Here is a 24,055-nt window from a genome sequence, read left to right on the forward strand (position 1 = left end):
AGGCCAATCAGTTTAGGGCTGAGCCTTCCAAAAATGTCTCCCTGGTCTCCATCTTTTTCTCATCCCTCTGAACTGAGCTGGGCACTTTCTGCTTTGTGGGCAAGTTATGCCTTCTGAAACATGGGGCTTTATGGGAGCCCCATTGCACAACATTCACCTGTGGCTGACATGCAGTGGGTTGGGGAGTTTAGCGCCCTTCATAAATACTCCATATCTCTAAAGCAAATTTCCATGCAGCTCCAAGTGAAACTATATGAAGGTATTTTTCCCTTATACAGGAACAGATTCATGTGGCTCACCTTACTACCTCAGAGAAGATTGTGGATGTCACACAGGAGACTTTAAAGAACACAACACAAAGGTTAGCCGATAAGATTCAATTTCCCTGAGATTTTATTCCATGAAACATAAATGCCATTCACCAGATCAGTGGCTGCCAAAGCTTTCTGTGTAAACAAATCAGCCAGCCAGCTCCTCAAAGTGGTCCCTAGCAGGGATGTGCTAAGGTTGGATCCTGTACATATCGCAGGACATGGTGGTCCATGGACCACACTCTGGACAAGACACCAGACAAGATGAAATGTGAGAACACATTTACCGAAGGAGAGCAAACAAACAATCAAACAACCATCAGATTAACAAATCACTAAAGTCACTGAGGATACCAGTGTTGCTCCAGATACTGGGTTGATTCTGGTTTTCAGGCTGTCCATATCTCTTATTAATTTTAAAGCCTCACTGATTTTATAGACTCAACTTAAATAATAAAGTGCTATGGTTTTAAGGAACAAACATGGCTACCATAAGCATTTGTAAAAAAAAAACAAAACAAACAACCCACTGTCTCTGAGAGTGCAAACAGTCTTTGGAGAACACTTCTGAAACCTTACTTCATTACCTCATAATAACGGTTCACTTATTGTCCTTCTGAGCCCAGCCTCCAAGACATTTAGATGCTGCACGAGGGCATGGCTATTCATACCATGCTTTGGTCTCTTTAGAGTTTTTAGCTCCTGTGTTAAACTCACAATGGAAACAACTTTAAACAGAACCTTTTTTTTTTGCAGACAAAGAGGAAAAAGCTGAAAAGTACTTTCAACTGTCATAAATATTTGAGTTTATCCTACCTACAACTTCTAAAACTACAGAAACACCTTCTTCTGATCTATAAATAGTAAACATTAGAGTTATAAAATATTAGTGCATTCAAATGCCACTCACAATTATGTGTTATGTTAGGGTAAAAATGGGCAAAATATACTAGTGGAATAATCAGGAGGATTAAAAGGAATGAGAATTTGGGGTGTTCGTGAGAAGGCGGGCCCCTAAGTAATGCTCCTAAACAATCAGTGGAACCCCAGTGGTCAACCGGCTGGCGCATGTGAGTCTGTGAAGCCACACTGACGCTTCTGGGCCTCTTCTGGGTGCTGGTGCAGTGGTGGCTTAAAGTCACAGGGAAGGGCACATCCACACTCTCATTAATCATCCTGGCTCTTCCCAGCCACCAGAGTCAAATGGAATAAGGCAAGTCAATGCCTTTCAAAAGCCCCAGGAGAGCCTGTCTTTCCCTGGTTTGGGATGGCCCTGACTCTTTCTCTGTGTAGAATGCTCATTCCAAGAGCGCTTTGTTTTCCTTTCACTACCAGCCAGCAGGTTAACACCACAAGGACACAATTCCTCAGAACCCCAGCTTCCGGGATCAGAGATCTTCTCAAAGTCCAAAGAGATTGGGTCCCAAGAGCAGAGAAGGCCGCCCGGAGAGCTGCTGCTTTCTACCCCAGACTGGTTCATGAGTGGCAGAAAAGGTGGTTTTCCACAGTGCAAGCATCAGTATAGGGGGCCGTGTTCAGTTAGCTACCAAAAACAGTGCAGTCCCTAGCTTTTACTTTAATCAAAACGAGTTAAGTCTGTCAGCCCTCCGCCATCTCCCGCACCCATGAGATATGGCCACCAGGGTTTAAAACCCCAGATTTGGCCTTGCGAGGCCTGTGCATCTATGTGTCTGGGGGTGAGTTCTGCAACTGAGATTTTACCAGTGGAGAAAGCAACAGCTTGGTTTAAATAAAGCGGCTTAAATAAAGGATTTTGGCAGGGAAGCAACTTTTGGCTTCTGGTTTTAACAGAAAATCTGCATTGCACCAAACTGATCAACATGAGATGAACTTGGCAGCTCCTTTTCACTGGGGCATTGCTTCTCCTATGGTGGCTCTCCCATGGTGGCTCTCCCATGGTGGCTCTCCCATGCGCATACCAGTTGCCCCTCCCACCACCATTTCCACCTCTTTGTAGCCTGCTGCCTTTCCCTGGCTGCAAATGTTAACTTTTCTGGTCCAGGTGGGAAGAGAAGCCATTCAGGTAAGTTTTGAACATGGACCCTAGGCCGAGCTGTGCTCAACCTAAACTTTCCTGTCTGCAGCTGACTTGTGGCGGTCCTGCTGGTGAGGACTGGCCGCAGCCATCTGGAAATGACCGCACTTAGATGAGGCGCCCTCCCTGAAGCGCCCTTCTGACCTGTCTTTGTCCCTGATTAGCCCGCTTCTAACTCTGCTTCTCTAAGTGCTCCCAATGTGTCCTACTCCGGTTTTAGTTTCTCACTCCTAGGCTCGGTGGAATGAGGTTTGTTTTGTGACATGATTAAAACCGCCACCAGGGCTAAAGCAGCACCCAGGCTTGGGGGGCCACAGGGGCTGAGCTCCTGGGCCACTCCTGAGAGGAGAGGGGCAATGACACGAGCCACTGCGGTCACGGACTGGCCCACACCTATGACGGTGCCACTGGCCTGAGCCCCCCCGGCACTCAGCTGGAGGTCAGTGATGCAGGTCCTCCCGATGGAGGTGGAGAAGGACAGAAGTGTGGAGGAAAGGACCACCACATGCATGCTGCCGGCCACGGAGTAGAGCAGCAGCAGCGAGCAGGTGAGGGCACTGGAGTGCAGCAGGACCCTGTGCGAGTTGTGCCTGTACAGCCGGAGAATGGGCCCCACGGCGAAGCCAGCCAGGGTGCCCAGGGCGCTGGTGTAGCTGATGAGGTACCCGGTGGTCTTAGGTCGCACCCCAAATCGCTCGTCCAGGGCCAAGACGAAATTACTGTAGTACAGCATGACAGCCACCCCCATCAGCAAGCGCACGAGAAATATGTCCCACAGTGCAGAAAACAGGAGGCTCTTCATGTCCTTCAAGGCCGACAGGACTTCAAGCCAGGGGTTCTGCTCGCTCCTCCTGGCCTTAGCGGGGGTGGCTGCTCCCTGCGGTGTACCTGCTGACTCTCTGGGCACTGTAGCGTGCTTCCCATCTGAGCTCCAAGCATCCTCTGCGCTCTTGAGGGTTGTTTCTCTCCAAGGCAACACCCAAACGAGACCTAATAACACAGCAAGAGACCTATTAACACGGCCAGTGTGCTGAATTCTGATGGTGGCTCCATAAAGGAATATTTGTATGAGATCACTCACCTGTACTTTATACTACATTTACTTGGTTCTTGATTCCAGCTTCCCCACCATTCCCACAGTTCTGCTGTGGCGCCAGAACCCCTGCAATGGACTCTTGAGCTCTATAAAATCTACTGAAACTACACACAAAACAGTCCATCTTCCCAGCTCAGGTGCTGGCTTCTCCTGTCCCATCACTTCGTAGCAATGTTCTTACATTCATTAGTATACATATAAATGCTTTTCTCAACAGACTTCCTAATTACCCAACTCTCAGTCCACTCATCTGTCCAATCGCATGAGCATACACAGTTTACAGAGTGCTTTTACAGTGTGCTAATGACATCAGGAATGCACAAATAGACCAGCCAAAGCTCTGTGAAAACCCTGCCTTCATAAAACCCATAAATGGAGATTCACACAAGTCAATGGGCAACTTGGCTTACAATGTAAGGGCCAAGCTGAGAGAGGGACAGGATGCTAGTACAGCCATGATGGGCTGTGGCCAGCGGCCAGGAGAGAGAGCTGGAAAGCAGTGGCTATCAGAAAACACCAGCTGGCTTCTTCTTCACCTGGGGCCACCAAGTGTTTACACAGATCACACCTGCAAAACCAGAGTGCCGTGCACAGGGACCATGACACCCAGCCTTAGGCAGCAGATATGATCGCCATTCAGACAAGCCAACCACTGACCCCTTGACTGGCATGCTTCTTCTGCCTTGAGTGTTTTAAGGAACTCTTAGCCATCCATGCTCAGAAAATTCCTTAGAGTTGAGCTCATGTCCCCTATTCTAAGACATTTTTCCAAGCATATCTTTTAATGGTCTTTCTGTCCTCCAAGTTCAGTCTGACCCAATGGGTGCTTCACGTTGTTTTCCACAGCCTCATGAGTACATGGCTTTGTCCAATACAGTGTAACGATTTCAGTCATGAACAAAAAAATGGAACCACAATTAAGCATAGACCTGGGTGGTTTTTTAGCCCATTCTTACCTTTAAGAGGGTCATTTTATCAAGGGATCATCATAGAAACACAAAAAAGTGTTGTTGAGAGTCTCAGAGTAAGAATAGAATTAAAAATAATAAAATAATGGGCTGAGGGTGTAGCTTAGTTAATAGAATGCTTGTCTAGTGTGCACAAGGCCCCGGGTTCTATCCCAACATGAACTGGAGATGGTGACACACACCTGAAATCTCAGCATCCAGGGGACAGGGGCAGGAGGATCAGAGTCATCTGCAGCTACATAACAAGTTGGAAGTTACCCTGGGCTACAAGAGACCTTGTCTCAAAATCATGATGATGATGATGATGATGATGATGATGATGATGCTTGGGTAAAACTGCTTCTGTGCAGTCTCCCTGGCTCCTGTAGCAAGGCCATGAGTTCTGCTAGCGCACAGTAGGTGAGAAAACAGAAGAGACATTCTAACGATTTGCATGAATAAACAGCAAGACAAGAAATGAGTGTGAGTCTGTTTAGGTACCACAGCCTGCTTTCCTAGCTGGAAAAGCACGGTTAGAGCAGAAGGTTTGAGGGAAGCCCCGGAATGGAAAACAAGAGGCTGCCTGGGTGAAGGCACCAAGACTCTGCCCCAGAGGCTTCCTGGGTGAAGGCACCAGGACTCCCTGCCTAGCCGGGTCCTTTTCCCATGTCTTTGGTATGCCCTGCCATGCCTCAGCATGCCTAGTCCCAGATGTTTAAAGTGGGATGAGAGATCTCTAGTACGTCAGTCACCATGCCTGGGAATGCGTGCAACTACACATTCCTAATGGACCCACATCTGTCTACATGTTCAGGCTGAGACCAAATTCCAAGCAGCACTTTTACTGGGCTCCAAAGATATAGAACGTGGTTCTCCAAACAAAACAGCAACCACCTTCACCAGGTCAGTTGTGTCCACGTGCAAGAATTCGTCACACACAAACACGCACTCGTGCATGCCGGCCAATAGCAATCAAAAAGAAGCTGCTATCATTTTGACAGTGAGCAGAGGGGACATAGAAGGGCTGAGATGAGGAAAGCAGAGGGGGATGTGATATAATTATATTTTAATTAAAATGTACTTTTAAACAATATTTTAAAAAAGAATCCATCACCATCAGATTTGTGGACTGTAGACATTCCTTCATAGAAGGAAGAGGCGGGGGGGTTGGTCTGGATTTTTGCTTGAGATTCCAAGATCCTGGGCTCCTCCCAAATCATTTGTATGCAGTTCTACCTTAACTGCACATGGCATCATGGGTATCAAAGGAGGTGCTAGGCTATGTAGGCTGGGGGAAGCTAATCAAGAGGGTCTCCATCGATGTAGCTAATTGGAAGGGAGCATCATCTGGCTGCTTAGAATCACTCACGCTACTGCCAGTAGTGCTCATCCATGCTCTGTAGTAAGGAAGCCCAATAGCCCAGCGGCTTCCCTGCTTGATCTTTGGTGGATCTGCACTTTGCTTTGTTGCTGGAACCTTTTAAAGAGGGGTAGACAGGCTTTAGTCTCCCCTGAGAAGGAAGCCTTGCTACAAAAAACCTCCAGTAATGATTTGCTTACAGGCTTGTAAGGAATTAATTATTAAATCCAATATTTGTCTTTTCTATCAAATACTATAAAACTTATGTTTATGACCAGGAATTTAAATCTTTTCTTATTTTCCCCTCTTTGAAAGACCTTTATGCAAATGTTTCCCCCATAGAGTAAAATCTTTGTTTACACCAAGTTGCTACTACATTCTGTGATGAAACCGGCTGATGTTTGCCCCTTCACTTCCTGTGCACTGTTGTTTCTAAACAGACTACAAAACGACTTTTTCACAAGGTTCACAGCAATCAGGGTGCAGGTTCAGATCCAGAGAGAAAGTATACAGTGGCTCTGTCACAACTGCAGTTAAACTTAAGGACTTCACTTCCGGAAACTGAAATGAACCCAGCATGAGTCCGTGCTCATTGTTATGGCCCAGGGTGAAGGTTCAAACCCTTGCAGTAAAGTGGCAGATGATTAAACAGAAAGGCAGTCAGACAGTCTGTGGGGCTTCTCTCAAGTCTACTCAAGACTTGTCTGTGCCATGGTCTCCTGGCAAAGAGGAAGAGTCTCTGAACACCTAGCTCACTCCACAGGGCAGGAGGTCTTTTTATTCATTGAATACTGTGGATTATGGACAGGGACAGGGACAGGGACAGCGGAGGTCATTTTGCACAAAGCCTGCCCTTGTGCCGTATGCTGTAGAATGGAAGCATGAAGCTGAAACAGAAACAGAATTTTGGAAGTGCTATGAAAAACCCTTGCCTGGTTTTGTACAGAATGATGAGGCAAATGTCTGAGAAGAGAATGTCATAAGAAGAGAGCTGGGAAAAGACACACGAAAAAAAAAAAGTGTGGCTGTCAGAGAACGAACTCATTGCAAAGTCTTCCTGTGGTTTCCGCCTGCACATGTGAGGTAGGCCAGGAAGGCTGCGTGCTGGTGCAGGTAGGAGAGGCACCATGGCATTGCCATCACTGTGCAGGATGAATAAGGCATGCCATGACCCCGAGAAGGAGGCACTGAGGGGTTTGTGGCAGGAAAACACATAGCTGCTGTCTTAATCTTCCAGATTTTATGGAAAAACTTAACAGATCTATTAAAAATGGAGATGTTTTCATATAACTTATAATCACTAAGATAATACATATCGTGCAAGATAATGGAATTGGTCCCTGCCTTATGCCACACACAAAGGTGAGTTCGAAATGGATTAAAGACGAAGGAAAAGGGAGGCAGGTGGCTTCTGCGAACTGGGCTTGGCATTGGCACTTCTGGGTATGCTACCAGGAGGACAGGCAACCAAAGCACAAAGGGGCAGCGGACCTAGAGCAAACCAAAGCCCTTCCGCACAGCAGGAGAAACAGTCTCTGAAGGCAAAGGGCAATGTAAAGAATAGCTGGTATTTCCAGCTCCAGTATCTGATGATAAAAAAGTTAATATTAAGCCGGACAAAACCCCAGTGAGGAGGAGGGAGGGGGCACAAAGTCCCACCTCAGCTGAGCAGCTACTGGTGGCTGCTGCCGGCCAGGAGAGGCAGAGTTTGCCCTAGGGGTGTGGCCCCTGGTAGGTCTAACACCCTCCAGTAGACTGACACACTTAAGAAAAGACAGGCAATACTAAAGTTTTTTTTTTCTCTTTAAATGAAGACACAAGCTGGTTGAGTATGAAATGGGGGAGTATATCTTGGGAGAGATGAATTTCCTTGAAATATAATGTATAGAATTCTTAAACAATTAAATTATAAAACTAATTCACCTGAAGAATAAGTGTTTCCCAGGTAGTAATCTGGGAAAATCATCAAAATTTGCCATTTTGCACTGCTGCCTATGGCCTACTTATGTTTTATATTAGTATCCAAAGTATTTCACATGTATAGTAATATTATAGTAATTAAACTTTCATAAAGTATTTTTTAAGTTAATATACTAGCTACACAACTCAATAGCACATAGACAAAATAAAATAAAACAAGATTTAGCAAAAGACTAAATGTTTCTCCAACCAATGGTCAGCAAAATGGTGCCTAACATCATCAACAAACAGATGTTCAAGGCAAAGCCACAGTAGGATGCTCCTTCCTCCTCTAAGGGAACTATTGGATGATCACAGCTGTAAAACAGTGAAAGTGAGGACACAGAAGGAAGGGAAGCCTGCACGGTGCTGGACACAAACTTGTCTGGTCACTGGGAGCAGCAGAGACCATCTTCAAATTAACATTTGTTCTTGAACAATGACTCTGCCTAGTCTATTATTATTATTATTGTATTAATAATACAATATTATGGGTGTGTGAGTGTATGTGTCTGTATGAGTTGCATGTGCACAGTGAGGCCCATGGAGCCCAGAAGAAGATACCACATTCCTTGGAGCTGAAGTTACAGAGAGCTGTGGGCCACCAATACAGCTGCTGGGAATCCTACTCTGGTCCTCTGTGAGGGCAGGAAGAGTTCTTCAGCCCTGAGCCATTCCCTTAGCCATAAATTGGCCCAGTCTGTATTAATAAAAATCACAAGAAGCTTGAAGTAGGTAGACTGAGTGCACGTGCTTAACTCACCAGCATTGAGAAGGAAGACAGAGCAGCAGATGAAAGCCGTCACGTAGAACCCACCGTCCAGCTCCGTCAGATACCCCCCAACCATGGGGCCCAGGATGAAGCCGATGCCCGAGGCTGTGTTGAACTGTCCCAGGACCAGGGGTCGCTCCTTCTCTGTGACCAGGTCAGAAAGCAGTGCCCTGGAGATGGAGAGGGTGTGTTTAAAAATACCTGCAAGGGAGAAGAAATGTGCTCTGTAACTATCTGCACTCTGGAGGAGCTGACCCCTCTGCGCTACCCTTCCTCCCTGCGCCAAATGGAATCCTTGCTACCTCTTTCTCTGGACCATTTTGGTGGGAAGAACTCATGCCATTATAAATGGAATCCTGAGCCAGAGCCAATAATGGTTGGTCACCTTGTCTCTAGCATTGAGTGCCTTAGACTTCAGCTTGGCTATATCTTGTAATGACACCCCAACCATTCCTTGTTATCCATTTGAAATTCCTGGTGGCTGTTAGGTCTCGGGCAGTTCAAATATCCATAAATGAGCTCAACATGAGTTATAGGAAGAATTCTGGCAGTTAAATAAAAGTGACTTGTGAAGAAGATCCCATCTGCCAAAGGAGTAATTTCCTTACATCTGGTAGAGGGGACAAATGGCTACCTGTGGTTCATATTCAAAGCCCATGCTGACGTCCAGGTTTCCTCGGTACCGTAAGCACCTGCTAGACACACCAAAGTTTATGCCAGCACCTACTTCCCTTGTTTTCCTCCGAATGGCAAGGTTCTCCCCAGTGCCCCACTCTTCTCACCGTATTCTCCCTCCTCCTCCATCTCTTGCTGTCCTTTATTCTCCTCTACTCACTATCTCTTGCTATCTTACTACCTGCACTATTCTCCCCCATTCTCCTGGCCCTGGCCATGTCCAGCCTCCATCTCTCCCTGTCTTCTCTGGATATTTTCTCTCTTTTACCTATAATGAAACCCTTAACCACACAATGGGGTGGCTTCCTCATAGTTACCTGGTGAGCATGCCTTCTCCCTCCCTCGCTGCAGACTATTACTGCACACCTACCCTATGTCACTACCGATCTTAACCCGCGGATAAAGCAACGAGCTAACCAAATGGAGCAAAACAGCAACAACAACAAAACAAACACAAATCGCTAAATCCACCCTTGTGGAACATGGGTTTTTCTTGGGGTAGAATATAGCGAATGTATTAGGAGGTAGTGAGGGATATGGGCAGGGATGGCAAAGAGGATACACATGAGGAGGAACATTAGGCATTTCCATCTAGCCAACACCAACTGCCACACCCTCGTAAGACACCAGTGCATACAATGGTGGCTTCATCTAACCAAGGCCAACTGCTTCCTACTAGTCTAAGACTTGTGAGTTTGCCAGCTCCCCATGGCTTCAGCATGACAGTATGCTGCGGAGGATTATCTGACGCACATGTGAGGAATACTTATGACCAGACTGACAGACCCTGGGAATGGGTCACCAGCCACTTTGATTGGCATGTAATACAAGCTAGGATAACCTCCCTGCAGATTGTTGCCCATCATTTCAAGCTGTGACTCAACACAGTGGCATCTGTCGGCCTCTTTATGGGATTTTGCTTGGCCCAGCATGGTGTTGCCAAGTTTACTCCAAGTTTCTGGCTCAGAATTAGAATACGTGCACTGGACACACTGGACAGCTCTTCTGGAAACAAACTTACAGATCCCTTTAAGAATTACTTAGAGTCTTTCTAGCCTTGTTCTCTGAAGTATGAAGAAGAGCTGGGCTGGGAGAAAAATTTCAGAACCTCTTTCAGGGACTTCACACACTTCTTTGAAATCATAGCCATATTGGGTTCACCTTCTTATGAAAGAGGACTACTGGGTGAGGGCAGAGCTCTTTAGACTACTGGAATGGAAGAACAGATGTCTAGTGCAGGCACAACATCAGGATAAGTTTCAGGATACAGGATCTGAGTCTACAACCCACTGCAAAACCAGAATCCTGGCAAAGTTCCCAGCACTCCCTCTCATTCATGCTCCCCAGACACTGGGAAGGGTCAGGTGGGGGCAAGAAGGAATCTAGTATTACTCCTGCTTGCAAAGACCATGATGTCCATGCTTTAGAAACATGACTGTTTGGACTGGGCCACTCATACCAAGGGAAAATAACCCCACCCTCCCCTTAAATCTCTACCTGCTTTGCAAACAGATTTAGGCTCTCACTTGCCTCCCTACCAGGTTTGTAGGGAACTGGGAAGAGGACGTAAGAGGGGATGGTGGAGTACAGTGAGGTGCAGTCCTGAGGGGGACACTGCGCACAAACAATGATGTAATAAGTGCAACACAAAGATGCGTGTGAACAGACGCTGACTACAATCGTGAATGGAGTGCTGCGGTGTGTGAGGATTGTGGACCACACTTAAAGAACTGCCACAGCAAAACCACCCATATGAATGTGGGATGTGCCTCCGCAGCTTTCATGTTCTGAGTGCAGGTCAAAGAAATGGCACGACGATTTTGCTAGTGGTCGAGCGCTCTGCTCTCCGGGGTGTTAATGTGAAACAAGTAGCTGACTTAATGAGGGCCTGGTGATTAGGGTTGTGACGTCTGCCCATGCGACACCAGCTAGGGAAAGGAAACTGGTGAGATGTGGGGCTCTGGACGCTAAGTAAGGCAAGGAGGGATACAGTTTCCACAGCGGTTCCCACACACTGCACACCTAGCGGCGCGGTTTCCAAGGGTGGGGAAAACATCCCAAGGAAGACGACAGCAATTCCAAGGTATCAAGAGCAGTCTGGAGGGAGGGGGTCAGCTGCAGGTCCTCCGCACACAGAAATGCAGACTCTCCTTCAGGCAGCAGTCTGGTTTCCAGAGGGCTGCACCACTGAGCTGTCTCAGAGCGAATCACAGTGCGGGCCAAAAGACATCTCACATGCTCTTAATTGTCTGAACAGACGCGGAGAGGGAGGGCAATGGGGAAGAGACAGGTCAGATGCAGCAGAGTCAGGCACACTAACGAACCTCTGATAGGCTCTGACCTGGGCTATGGCGGGAGCTTTGGGTAAGCTACCAGAGGGTCTGCCAATAGTAAATACTCAATAAACAGCAGCCAGCCACCGCTCAAACGGCTACTGTTGTCAGAACTACAACCATTATTCTCTGAAGCTAAGCTCTGATCGAAGAGGCATTATCAAGCAGGCTCAGGTTTCTATAGAGAAATATACTTCTGGGGGGTGGGAAAGAACTCACCCACAGGGACTCTAGCCAGAGTAAACAGGAACACGTTGGTAGATACTCCAAGTAGGAGATAACCCAGGGCACTGAGCAGAATGCACGCCAGCAAGGAGGACCGTCTTCCAACCACATCACTCCAGCAGCCCTGACAGGAATAAGCAAAGGTCTCCAATAGCAACCACCACCACCATACAGACACCAGGACAATATGGGCCATGGAAATGCCAGGGAGTCGGATAGGGATATGGTCCTGTCGTGGCATGTACCATACATGCTACTTTCTCTAGCCCACCCCACAAGGTGAGTGACACAAAAATGCCACAGTCAACAAGATGCCTGATGATCTAGTAGCCGAGAGAGTCACTGGAAGGCGAAATGCCAGGCTAAATTCCAAAGCCTCATTTTTGTCTTCACTTTTATTGTTTTATGCAGCTACACTCCCCAGAAACTAGGTTGTTTTAAAAATACTGAATAAGAAAGTGAATAGGAAAAAAAAATCCTTCATGGTCCCAAATCTATGCAAGCACAGGCCAGAGTGGGAGAAAGAGGGCCCAGAGAGGGTAGTCCTGCCCAGGGTGGAGGGCAAGGTGGACAAGGGTCCAGGCCAGCTCTCTACTGGTTCTTATACTTCCTCCATTCCCTCACAGCCACACCCCAGCTAAAAAATATAGCCAGCCTTGTAGCAGGATGAAGCGCCAGTCAGAGTGTATCAAATCCCTGCCTGGGGCTTAGTCGCCTGTTAGCTCTTCCTTTTCCTCCTCCAGGTTAGTATATCACCAAGGTGTGGGACCTGAGCAGCTCTGTAAGCTACAGAGAGTTAGAGAGTACTTCCTCCACGCTTGCTGGGAGGGGACTGGCACTGTGTCCTGCTTCCCTCAAGATGTGGTGAGGAGCTGCACTCCCCACCATCCCCAATTAACCACGGAACCTCAGCCCACCTCTCTTCTTGCCAAAAGCCAACCACACCTGTTCACCCTAAGAACTCCAAATGTGAACTTAAAGATAGAAACAGTTACTAAATCTTCACGGTGCTCTGTAAAACACTCCAGTGGTAAATCCTGCTCCAATACAAACATCCTACAGATGCTATCAATCCCTTTTCCCCAGTCTTTACTTCAAAGGGTTTCAGAGATGGCTCCACATTCTTCTGAGCATGGGACCACCTTGTGTCATGGGTTAGTGGTATAATCAGATAGTTCTACAGCTGGGTTCTGGGCCAAGCTGTCTGGGTTCAACCCTGATCACTTATCACTCCCTAAACCATGACCTGAGACATAGGCTAACTTCACTAAACCTCAGTTTCTCCACCATTAACATCTACACCAGCAACTACCTGCTCCCTCCACACTTACCATAAGGCTAGCACGAAATGACTGCTTTCTAAGGAGGGTCAGGACAGTCACAGTTCCTGTCTGACTCCAGGGTAGCCTTTAAATCCTAAAGTCTCTCTCTAAGGACAGTTAAGAGGATTAAATGAAGTACTTACTCTGAACAGGACCTCACATCTATAAATGCCTGATAATCCTAGTAATTTTTTATGAAAATGCATAATCTCAAAAATTTACCTAATTCAACAAAGCACACACACCTTTCCTTTGTAATGATTTGTTCTTAAAACATTTTCATAAAATGTGCAATTAAAATATATATATATATATATATATATATATATATACTAATGAAATTATTGGTCAAAGGGGGACATTTAAACTATGCATCCATCTACCTTAAAATTCACTATGGAAAGTTTTTAATAAATTTCAGCCATACGATATATGAGATATGCTCTATAAGTAATATATTAATGCCCATAATGAAAAGTCAATATAGAACTGCAGGCATGGGCAGAGTCTGCAATAAAATCTCACATTCAGAAATGTCAGTTCTGTGCCAGTTGTTCTGCTAGGCACTAGAGATAAAAATCAATGGATTAATCATGCCTTATCTTCATCCAAGAAAGCCAGAGGCCAGCAGGAGGGAGGAGCATTGTAGGACTAGCCTGCACCACCATCTTTGCCCTGAGATATGAGATCCTGACACAGGAAGACTTTGGGACTAATTTTCCAAATGAAGCAGCGGAGGATTGGTTAAAATTCCCTACAGCTTTTCCTCACATGAGTGTGAGACACACATGGTGCCTGACGGGCGGCTCTAGGCATCCCTCTGTTTATTGACTGTGCAGAGGGCTGTGCAGAGGGTGACACCTGGCACATTAAGCGGCACTACATCACTATGTCACAACCTTGCTATTCACCTTCTCCCACCAGCAAAGTAACGGCTGGTGACTTTTAGGGAAAAAAAAAAATAACGTAAGTTCATTCTGGAATCTGAGATTAGGTGACAGAGTCAAATTACTTAAAGCCTGTGAGTCTTAATTTCCTCTGATTATAAAACGGAGCTAGGAACTGGAATGTTACAAAGTCAAATGAGAATAAACTTGAGTGTTATGTAAATTTAACATTTTAAAAGATGCACTTATTTTTGTTTTATGTGCCTAAGTGTTTTCCCTGTATAGATGCCTGCATCTCATGTGCGCACAGTGTCTGAGGAGGACAAAGGCATTGGAGCAGGCTAGGCACAGGGGCACATGCTGTTACTCCCAGCACTAGAGAGGCAGACAAAGCTCTGCAGGTTCAAGGCCAACCTGATCTACCTAGGGATTTCCAGGACACAAATAGTTACACAGAGACAACCTGTCTCAAAATAAATAAATAAATAAAAATAAAAAATAAAGGAGAATAAGAAGAAGATTGCATTCCCTGGAAATGGAGTTTCAGGCCAGGCAGTTTTGAGCTGTCTGTCATGTAGTGCTAAGGACTGAGGCCCAGGTACTCTGAAAGTGCTCCCAACTGCTGAACCCTCTCTTCAGTACCTACAAGTTTAGGGTCTTAAAAACTTAAATGAAAGATAAGTCAGGGAGTAATTATTTACCTATTTAACAATTTATTATAGAATCCTATTCAATTTCTTTTAAATTTACTTATTCCTTAACAAGGAAGCAACAAGGAAAACACACGTCTACTAAATATGAGATGCTAGCCAGCTGCTTCAACCAGCCGTGGCTGTCAATCTGTGAGAATAAGCAGAAGACTATGAACTTCCCGACTGATGGACACTGGGGTCTCCAGCAAGCCTGGTGGGCTGGTTTAGGGAGACAGTCAGGGATGCTCAATGACAGTCTCTGGATTGCACACTACCGAATGGCCAGGAAGAGGGAGAAAACCAAATCCCCCCTACTCCGTTTTTTGGATCTAACCAATACATTAAAGTGGTTTCTGCCAAGTGCTCTCATATATAAGGAGGAACTTAGCTCAGTGTACACACTTCCATACAGAATGCTAGAAATGCAGGCGGGTTTGACGATGTCGACTACGTAAAAGGGATAATGTAGGTGGTAAATTCTGTTTCCATTCTTTTCTCCAGTACAAAAATCATCCCTGGATCACAGGGATGGCATATTATAAATGTAATACTCCTTCTTCTAGGTGTACTAGAGGCTCAGTGTGCCTTGCAGAAGACGCCATTTGAGTCTTTGAAGCACACAACTTCCCATAGGACAAAGAAGGGCAGAGGACAGGATTCTAGTCTTCCTCCTAGCTTCTAACCATCTGTACATCCACTACTCAGTAACCCTCAAGCCTCCCATTTTATAAGCACCATGTGGATGATCCCCAGTGGCATGTGACTATGTGCTGGAGATGGGCTGCCGGATAGAGCACAACGTGATGGAAGATAACATACCACGGAGGTACTGGCTGGAGGATAACGTACCACGGAGGTACTGGCTGGAGGATAACGTACCACGGAGGTACTGGCTGGAGGATAACGTACCACGGAGGTACTGGATGGAGGATAACGTACCACGGAGGTACTGGATGGAGGATAACGTACCACGGAGGTACTGGATGGAGGATAACGTACCACGGAGGTACTGGATGGAGGATAACGTAGCACAGAGGTACTGGACGGAGGATAACTTACCACAAAGGTGCTGGAGAAGAACTGCAAAATGCCATAGGAGGAGCCTGAAAGACAATCAGTAAGGTTAGGAAAAGCAGCCGGGTGTGGCTAGATGACTGTGGCAACAATCAGGGAGAAATCAACAGAAAACTAAGGAGAAGGGGAGCTAAATTGCTCTACACCTCTATGCAAAATGTTTAAAAGCCCTCAAAATAAAAATGAGAGCAAGCAGAAGAGAAGGATGGCAAGGGTCAGTCTTACGGACCCTGAACCTCGTGCTGGTCTTAGTAAAAACCCGAAATCCTGGAAAAACAGGACTGAGCCCTGAATTTTTAACACCAGCTCATTCATCATTCGTGTGTGTGTGTGTGTGTGTGTGTGTGTGTGTGTGTGTGTGTATGAAGCATTTTAGAGATGAGAGCATAAGTGAGTCCTTATATTCATAAATGGAAATGCCGCAAATAATACATGGAAACAGCAACACAGAAGAGTTAAAAATGGGCAAAATTTAAAGAGAAGCTTTAGTTATATAACAAATTTACAAAATTTTACAAAGTTATTTCCCTTCCTTTATTACGTAACAAACCCATTCAGCTTTCCCTAAAGGTCTATATGCTACCATGTGGGAAGCATAATTCAATGTACATATCTTGAAGGAAAAAACAAAGAGAGAAGAGATCAAACTGTAACACGGTGATGTAGAAAACTGCCTGATTTCTTCTCCAACTTGCAAAAGATTCAAGGTTTGTGAGCATTATGGGTTTTTCAGTATTTAGCATGCACAGTTCTAAGCCCTGGATACTCCTGCCTCTTTCACAAATGAATGCATTTGGGAAGGAATTGCATGCTGTGTGGGCAGAAACTCCATGGGCTTCTGAGATGTGGTGATGGTATGGGAAGCTTGGAACTAGTTTTCCAAGGTGGTCACTAAAACCCTTTGCCATCAGGGATGACTTCCAGAAATTGCCCCTGTGGTCTCATACTAAGTTCCAGAACTATGCTTGTTGACAGGAAGCCATGCCTCACCTTCAACATACAGAGCCCAAACTCCCAGAGGCCCAGGAAGCAGAGCTTCCATCAGGATGGGATGTGGCAATAACTCAAGTCACAAAGCCTTTCTGAATATAGGTGGTCCGGGAACAGATGAATCCCATTTACTACATGGCAGTACTCAGAGATGTTCTGCAAAGTCAATTCATTCCTGTTTCCTTTGGGGTGATAACTGGTCAAGGGCTGAGATATTTCAGAGGATTTGAAATTGAGTGCTTTAAAAATAAACAGTATTAGACACTTACCCACTACTCCAGCCACTACAGGACTTACTCCAAGGGACTTGACATGAAGGCTCAACAATGGGACAACCATACTGACACCAAACAAATCCTGTGAGAAACCAAAACCCAAAGAACTCCAGTTAGTACTGAAGCGTAGCCGTGCTTAAACTGGTGATTCTAAAACTGTAAGTCAATTCCAAACAGCAAACCCACATCTAAACTTCTCAGAAAAGAAGAAACCATAACAGAAGGGTCACAGCAACCAGGCGTATGATAGATCCAGGTAGGTCTAAATGCCTGTGCTGTCTGGACACACAGGATCAGTTTTCATTTGCATTGCTGCTTCTTTGTGATTGGCCTGAGGAGAATGGGCAATGGAAGTTCCTCCCCTGAAACAAAGCAAGAAAGAACTGAGAAACCACCGTGTTCTGTGGAGAAGGATCTGGAAGGAGGGGCTGTTCGTGTTCATCGGTAAAGTGTTTCGTGCTTCAGTAGAGTGGAGGTGGCGCACGCCTTTAATCCCAGCACTCGGGAGGCAGAGGCAGGTGGATCTCTGTGAGTTTGGGGCCAGCCTGGTCTACAAGAGCTAGTTCCTGGAAAGGCACCAAAGCTACATAGAGAAACCCTGTCTCGAAAAAGAAAATATATAAATATAAATAAAAACAAACAAACAAATCCCTCCAGTTACCAAAAGGAATTAATGGGATTTTTTTTTAAAGCCTATACTTTTTGAGACAGTCTGTTTTTAAATTTTCATTTTATATTCCATCCACAATTTCCCCCAGACAGTCTTTCTTACTATGTAGCCCAGGATGGCCTCTTTCCTCAGTCTCCTGAGCATTCATAATATAAGCATGCTCCACCACGAAAGGTTTTAAAATCTGACACATATCAATACCTGGCAAGCCCGGGAAAGCACGAGGAAGACCGAATGCTGGTAAAATACTGATACAGACTAAGGTAATTATGAAAATATAGACTCGTCAGCAAGAGCTGGCGATATTATTTGAGTACCTTGCGAATTTAAAATAACATCATTTTTACCAGGAAAGCTGGCTGCAGACTCCTTCTTCTCAGGAAGTTTTCATCTAAAATGTTTTCTTCTTTTCTACAATGAGCAGCTCCTTCCTGACCCACACGTTCTACAGAGCCCCATTATCTCCTACACATTGCAACCATTCTCAACAAAGCCAGCTTGATGGGGCCGCCTAACCTCTCCCTGAACATCAGCATTTCCCAGTGGAAACTGAGGACGTTCAAGATTCCAGGAGATTTACAGGGAATGAAACCCAGTGTTTCTCTGCGGGTGGGCTATCTCAATGCAGATGAACTGTCACCTGCTACAGGCCAGGAAGAGAGGACAGAAACTGACCAAGCGTCTGGAGAAAAGGAAACAAAGTTACAGATCTCAGAACTGCAGACCTGACTTTTCCTTTTCACCGCCAGCCCCAAATGATGCCATGGATACTTCTTACTCACTATAAAAGCTTGGCCTTTAGCTTAGGCTTGTCTCAACCAGCTCTTAGAACTTAAACGAACCCATTTGGATTCACCTACATTCTTCCATATGGCTTTTCACCTCTCTTCCATCCTGTACCTCCTGTTTCCTCTGCATGACCTCTTGAGTCCTTCTCCTGGGCCTAGATTCACCCCCCCCCCCTTTCCCTCTTTCTCCTGGAGTTCTGCCTATACCTCCTGCCTAGCTATTGGCCATTCGGCTGTTTAGTACACCAATCACAGTGACATATCTTTGTAAGTATAATCAGATATCTTGAAACATTCTCCCGCAACACAGCATCATCTTAGCTTGCTAACCAAAATGAGCCAAATGAAGGACCTTCCTGGGCCCCGTGAAACAAATTAAAACCCCAAAATGTCAAGAGCAAAAACTAGAACACTTGGCAAATGACTTCTTTAACCTTGTGCTCTTCCTCTTCCAATCAGAAACCAGTTCCCCAAGCCTTTGGGGTTGCTAGGTCTATGAAAATCTTAAGTAAGCTGTGCGTAATACCTCTCAGATGTTACTTACTAAGTCAGCATTAGCTCCTTCAAAAATATATAAAGTTGCATACGATCAAATTCTTTACAATATTTTTCACTGAAAAATAATCCCTAATCTTTGAAAGAAGTATGGAAATTATATGTATTTCCTCAGGATATGCTCTTTAATATATTATTGCATTTCTCAAAATTTTACATCAGACTAGATTCACCATGTGCACAGCATATGGAAAGCAGAAGAGAGGCTGTGACTATCCAAGTCTGAGTTGGAAGGCTGCACATAATGAATGATGTATGAACTGCTTTATTTCTCTGTACTTCTGAAACTATTCTGAATTCTGGCTCCTGGTAGTGGCTGATACCCTCCGGGTAAAATCTGGATGTTCCAAGTGATGACCTGAGTCTTTTTCATCTGACACAAGTAACCTAGGTGCTCTTTGCAGTAGTAGCACCTCAGTAAATTGGGGATACACATCACCCCAAGTGGATGGCCCCTCAGTGGGTTGGGGATACACTTCATACCAAGTGGGTGGCAGTCAACAACCTTTTTTGGAACAAGCCACATTCACTACCTTTGAATTCCAGATATCACACACACACACACACACACACACACACACACACACAGGGCATGGGGGGCATGGGGAGTGCTGATGAGACAGCTTGGGCTCTTAAATTAAAGGCATGGAACCTAAGTGGGAAATTGTGTCTCAGAGCCTGAAAGCTCACTGTAGACAGAGCCCTCTCTAAGGCATGGTCCTCAGTGTCTCTAGGCTCTGTAAAAACAGACATTTCGTGCATTTTGCTTTCCTTAAGATTCTCGTAAATATTAATTGAAAAACCTCTGACAACCGCTGGATACTTTTCAAGCTGAACTGAGACTGTGTTCCTCACCTACACGGGTCTACATCCTAACTTCTAATTGTAGAGACCCATCAATCAGGGGAGAAATAGGAGGCTCCATCGGGCCCCAGAAAAGTTCCTGTTTATCAGGGTCAGTGCTGATCAGATACTAGACACAAAGCCTTCTACCATTGACCTTTCAACTAACTGGTTCCTTTGCCTGATGAGGAAATACTACTGGGTGCTTCTTCATGCTGTTGCCATTCAATGACTTATAACCAGGCCCATTGAACCAAGCAACCAAACCTAGGCTTGAAAGAGGAATGAAACTGAATTAGGGTCCCTGCACTGAAAATGTCCCAAGACTAGAAACTTAACCTTACCACCAAGACTGGTAATTCTCTGGAAGCAGAAGCTGCCTAACACATCAGAGCTTCAGGGCACATACCACATAGCACAAACTTCATGAATATTAAATTAATAGGAGGATGGATGGATGGAGTATGAGTTCTTTAGCCTCTCATTTGTACTGGCTACTTTTTCTGTGTCAATGTGACGTAAGCAAGAGTCATCAGAGAGGAAGGAGTCTCAGCTCAGAAAATGCCTCCTTGAGATCCAGCTATAAGGCATTTTCTCATTTAATGATAAATGGGGGAGGACCTCACCCACGATGGGTGGTACCATCCCTGTGTTATTAGTCAGCAAGCCATGGGAAGCAAGCCAGTAAACAGCATCCCTCCATGGTCTTTGCATCAGCTCCTGCCTCCCCGATCCTGCCCTGTTTGAGTTCCCGTCCTGACTTCCCTCAGTGATGAACAGCAAGACTGAAGTGTAAGCCAAATAAACCTCCCCCAACTCGCTTTTTGGTCACGGTGTTTCATCGGAGCAACAGAAATCTTAAGACATCATTCTACAAGGCAAAGGACTACTTGTGAGCCAAACCAATACACGCACGCCCATATATTATAACTAAACAAAAACACGTGCCGTTTTGCCAAAAGGCAGTTGTATGCAATTCACGGTGACTTCCAATTTCAATCTTCAAGGCTGCCTGTCTAGAAGGGTTCCTCAGCAGGGACTTCCCGACCCCTGTTGTGGAGGAAAGGTCTGTGTCCCCCCTAAGGCACTAGCTGCCTCCAGCAGCTTCTGTACTCTGCCCTGTACCGGTCACTACAAATAACAACTGGAGTCACCCTCCAAAGCGGCTGGGTCAAGGAGTCACACTCGATGTCAGGGCTGAAAGGGCAAGATGAGGCACCTGACAGCACATTTCAGGTTCCGGGCCGGGATGTATAAATCCCCAGGAACTCGAGGTAGGCGCAGCCCTTCCAGTATCTCTTGTCTGGCACAGACTCAGGGTTTTTCCTCAGCCCCAAAGCGTGCGTGCACTCACCAAAAACCCTACCAGGTAGAGACAGAGCAGGAAGCGGCGGGAGCCCACTGCACCGGAAGCTGCTGTTGCCATAGCTGAGGTCTCCAAGGCCAGCCCCTGCCCCGAGGCCCCGCGCCCACCGTGGAGCCCCAGCGCCATCCTCGCGCGGGCAGGGGGTGTGGACGACCCTGCCGATTGCAGGCCACGCCCCCGCGGTGGGCACGCTCAGGGTTGGCCACGCCCAGAGCGGAAGCGCTCGATGTGCGCCTGCGCATAAGGAAGATAAGAAAGCTGTGGAGTTGGCTCGCTGCTCCCCCGCTGCGGCATTTGGTACTGCAGGTAGCTTAATTGGAGACCGTTCACAAACGTTTGTGAAAAATGAATGATACCATCTTTCGTTGATCACTGGTGGTGTAAGGCAGGAGGGGATTGTGTCTTTTTGCTAGTAGTAAGTTTTCCTCCGTGGTCGCCCTCTTTGGCTTGAAGTAAGACCCAGGGCCTTACTTTCTATTTGGCTTGACAAACTTGGAGCAAGTTAAGGTGACTGTCGAAGCTTTGCTGTGCACTTGAAAAATCATGGGTGGTAATGTAGACCGACTTCTAGATCTGTGAGACGTCTATACAGGATTAGTCAACACTTTGTCGCCCTGCAAGGGAAACGGGGGAGAAAAAAAGGTTCCGTGTTGGGCTTACGGCCTCACGGAGTAACAATACGCACAGGAAAAGCTTGAAGAATTACGAATAATAAACGTGCAATAGAGAAACACACAAAGTTATAGGACACATGACATATGGAAGGGTGGGCCTTGGTGTGCAGTCCAACGAGGTAGAGTCTGGAATGCTAGAGAGAGGCTCTTTGGAAGAAGTTAAACCGTCCAAGCTGAGAAGAGTTGCAGCAAGTTGGGTGTGACTTAAATATCCGAACAGACATTTGAAGTAGTCGGGCCTTCAGTCACACCTAGAACCGAAGAGGCCTCAGCAGACTGTTGTGGTTTCATTGTGAGAGCAATGAAAGGAACCAAGTGGTTGTGTGGTTTTAAATAGTGTACTGTGGCAGGCAGTAAACTGTTCACCTTCTTAGTACCTCATTTATTTATTTACTTATTTGTTTATTCATTCTTCTCTCATACAATACATCCCAAATGCAGCCTCCCTTTCCTCCACTCCTTTCCATCCCCTACCTCACCTCCCCTCTCCCCGTGATCCATTGCTCCTCCGTTTGCCCTCAGAAAAGAGCAGGCCTCCCAGTGATTTCAACTGAACATGAGTAGCCCCACTTTGTGTGTGTGTGTGTGTGTGTGTGTGTGTGTGTGTGTGTGTGAATATCAGGTAAAATGCCTTGGCCTCAGGAATCTTTGGCTATGGTTGACTGGCTATGGGATCTGTGTAGATGAAAACATCTAAGTTTTGTCATTGAAGAAACCTAGAATTAGTAGTTCCAAGTCTGACTGATTCCCCCACGACTGAAACGAATCATACTTGAAATCACTCATCTCCCTCAAGTCAAAACCGAGTCTTCTGACTGGGGAGACCAGCCAGGATCTTGTAGCATTCACATGACTCCGTAAACCTTTTTACTTAAAACTCACGGCCCCTTAGTAGTGTGACTTTGGTACTTACCTCTTCATCTTCACAGCAGAGTGCCTAGGAGAACTATACAGGAAAACCGTTTCCTTAGGTTCATAGTTTGGAATGTTTCAGTGATCACGGGCAGGGATCTGGGTTCAGAGGGCACTGGCTAAAGTGTGCAGGTTCTTGTGTCCCAGGACAAAGGTTTTCACAGGAACACATAATTACAAATAGAAACAGAGAAACTTTATTGAGGAAGGAAAAAGGAGTGGCCTAGAGATGTGGAGAAAAGCCGAAACCCAGAAGCACCAGGCCATGAGGTTTGTGGACTCATGATTGTTGACACGGTGTGTACCTCGCCCACATTTTTATGGCGTGGGCTTTACTCATTCAAGCTGTTTGTTGCGTGTAACCAGGGTGGGAAGACTTTCCCATCTTTTTTTCTTGTCGACTAGTTTCTTTCATCTGGTCATCTTGGCGTGGCTCTTTCAGTTCCCGTTCTCCTGACACACTAGTCCAAGCTCCGTTGACCCTGTTGCTTATGACTTGTGCAAAGCAACAGGTCATCAGAGCAGAGTGTGATAGAGCAAATTGAACAAGGAAAGTGCTAAGGTCCCACAGACTCACTAGGGGCCTTCCAGGGACATGCAGGATGCCAACTACAGCACTGGCAGGGAAGTGTGTAAACAGGAATGCTCAGCTTCGATGGAAATTACTTGGCACCGGCTTTGAATTGACACTTGTTCTTAAGGACTGAGGGTGCTGTTGTGTTCCACCTGCCACAGGAGAATTATTTTGGGAGATCCCCAGTTCCATTTCCTCAGATGCAGAAGTCTTCTTGAAGTCACAGACTGTATAATGTAGTTGACTTACGGCTTAATTTCACTATGTAAAAATGATACAAAGCCTCTAGTCTTCTTTCTCTTGTGGTGCTAAACAGGACCAAAAGCTTGTGGTGGAAAGAATAATTAAGTTTACAGTGACAGTGCATCATATAGGGCAGCAATTCTCAACCTGTGGGTCTCAAACTCTTCGGGGGCCACATATGAGATATCCGGCATATTAGAGACTCACACTACAATTCATAACAGTAACAAAATTACAGTTATGAAGTAGCAGCAAAATAATTTCATGGTCGGGGGTGGTTACCACAACATGTACTAAAGGATTGCAGCCTAAGGATGGTTGAGAAGCACTGCCCTGGAGGAAGCCTGTGCGGTAATACAAGCCACTCTTATTATCTGGGCTGCATAATTCAGTAACGCATAATATTCTTTACAGTGCTGCTCAGTCCTTTTGTTAACCCCTGGTATACGATGCACA

The 24,055-nt window shown here is 45.9% G+C and overlaps 1 protein-coding gene across 3 annotated transcripts; it reads right to left on the minus strand.

Annotated features, from left to right (window-relative positions):
• Nucleotides 1-370: 370 nt before the first annotated feature.
• Nucleotides 371-22,899, minus strand: Slc67a2 (solute carrier family 67 member 2). Of its 3 annotated transcripts, none has more exons than XM_048430204.3 (7): nucleotides 22,784-22,899; nucleotides 21,197-21,810; nucleotides 16,969-17,056; nucleotides 15,695-15,738; nucleotides 11,729-11,858; nucleotides 8,493-8,702; nucleotides 371-3,357 (listed from the first exon to the last, which is right to left on the minus strand). In XM_048430204.3, exons 2-7 carry the CDS (start codon nucleotides 21,320-21,322, stop codon nucleotides 2,573-2,575), a joined length of 1,383 nt encoding a protein of 460 aa, XP_048286161.3. In that variant the 5' UTR covers nucleotides 21,323-21,810; nucleotides 22,784-22,899; the 3' UTR covers nucleotides 371-2,572. The 3 variants fall into 3 exon arrangements, with proteins under 3 accessions (XP_048286161.3, XP_087754235.1, XP_087754236.1); XM_087898109.1 differs by having other exon boundaries at nucleotides 21,185-21,810; XM_087898110.1 differs by lacking the exon at nucleotides 22,784-22,899 and adding an exon at nucleotides 17,161-17,336 and having other exon boundaries at nucleotides 21,185-21,315.
• Between the last annotated feature and the right edge of the window lie 1,156 nt (nucleotides 22,900-24,055).

The sequence above is a fragment of the Myodes glareolus genome, chromosome 18 (assembly GCF_982192425.1).
Source record: "Myodes glareolus chromosome 18, mMyoGla1.1, whole genome shotgun sequence".
Classification (NCBI taxonomy): domain Eukaryota; kingdom Metazoa; phylum Chordata; class Mammalia; order Rodentia; family Cricetidae; genus Myodes; species Myodes glareolus.

Bases quoted from the DNA above. Each gene is read 5' to 3' on its own strand.
- Slc67a2 (XM_087898109.1), bottom strand. From the start codon at position 21,322: ATGGCGCTGGGGCTCCACGGTGGGCGCGGGGCCTCGGGGCAGGGGCTG. The intron at 15,739-16,968 runs GTAAGTGTCTAA...ATTGTCTTTCAG, and splicing joins TGTAGTGGCTGGAGTAGTGG to GCTCCTCCTATGGCATTTTG. The intron at 8,703-11,728 runs GTGAGTTCTTTC...TCTCCCTTGCAG, and splicing joins TCTGGCTAGAGTCCCTGTGG to GTATTTTTAAACACACCCTC.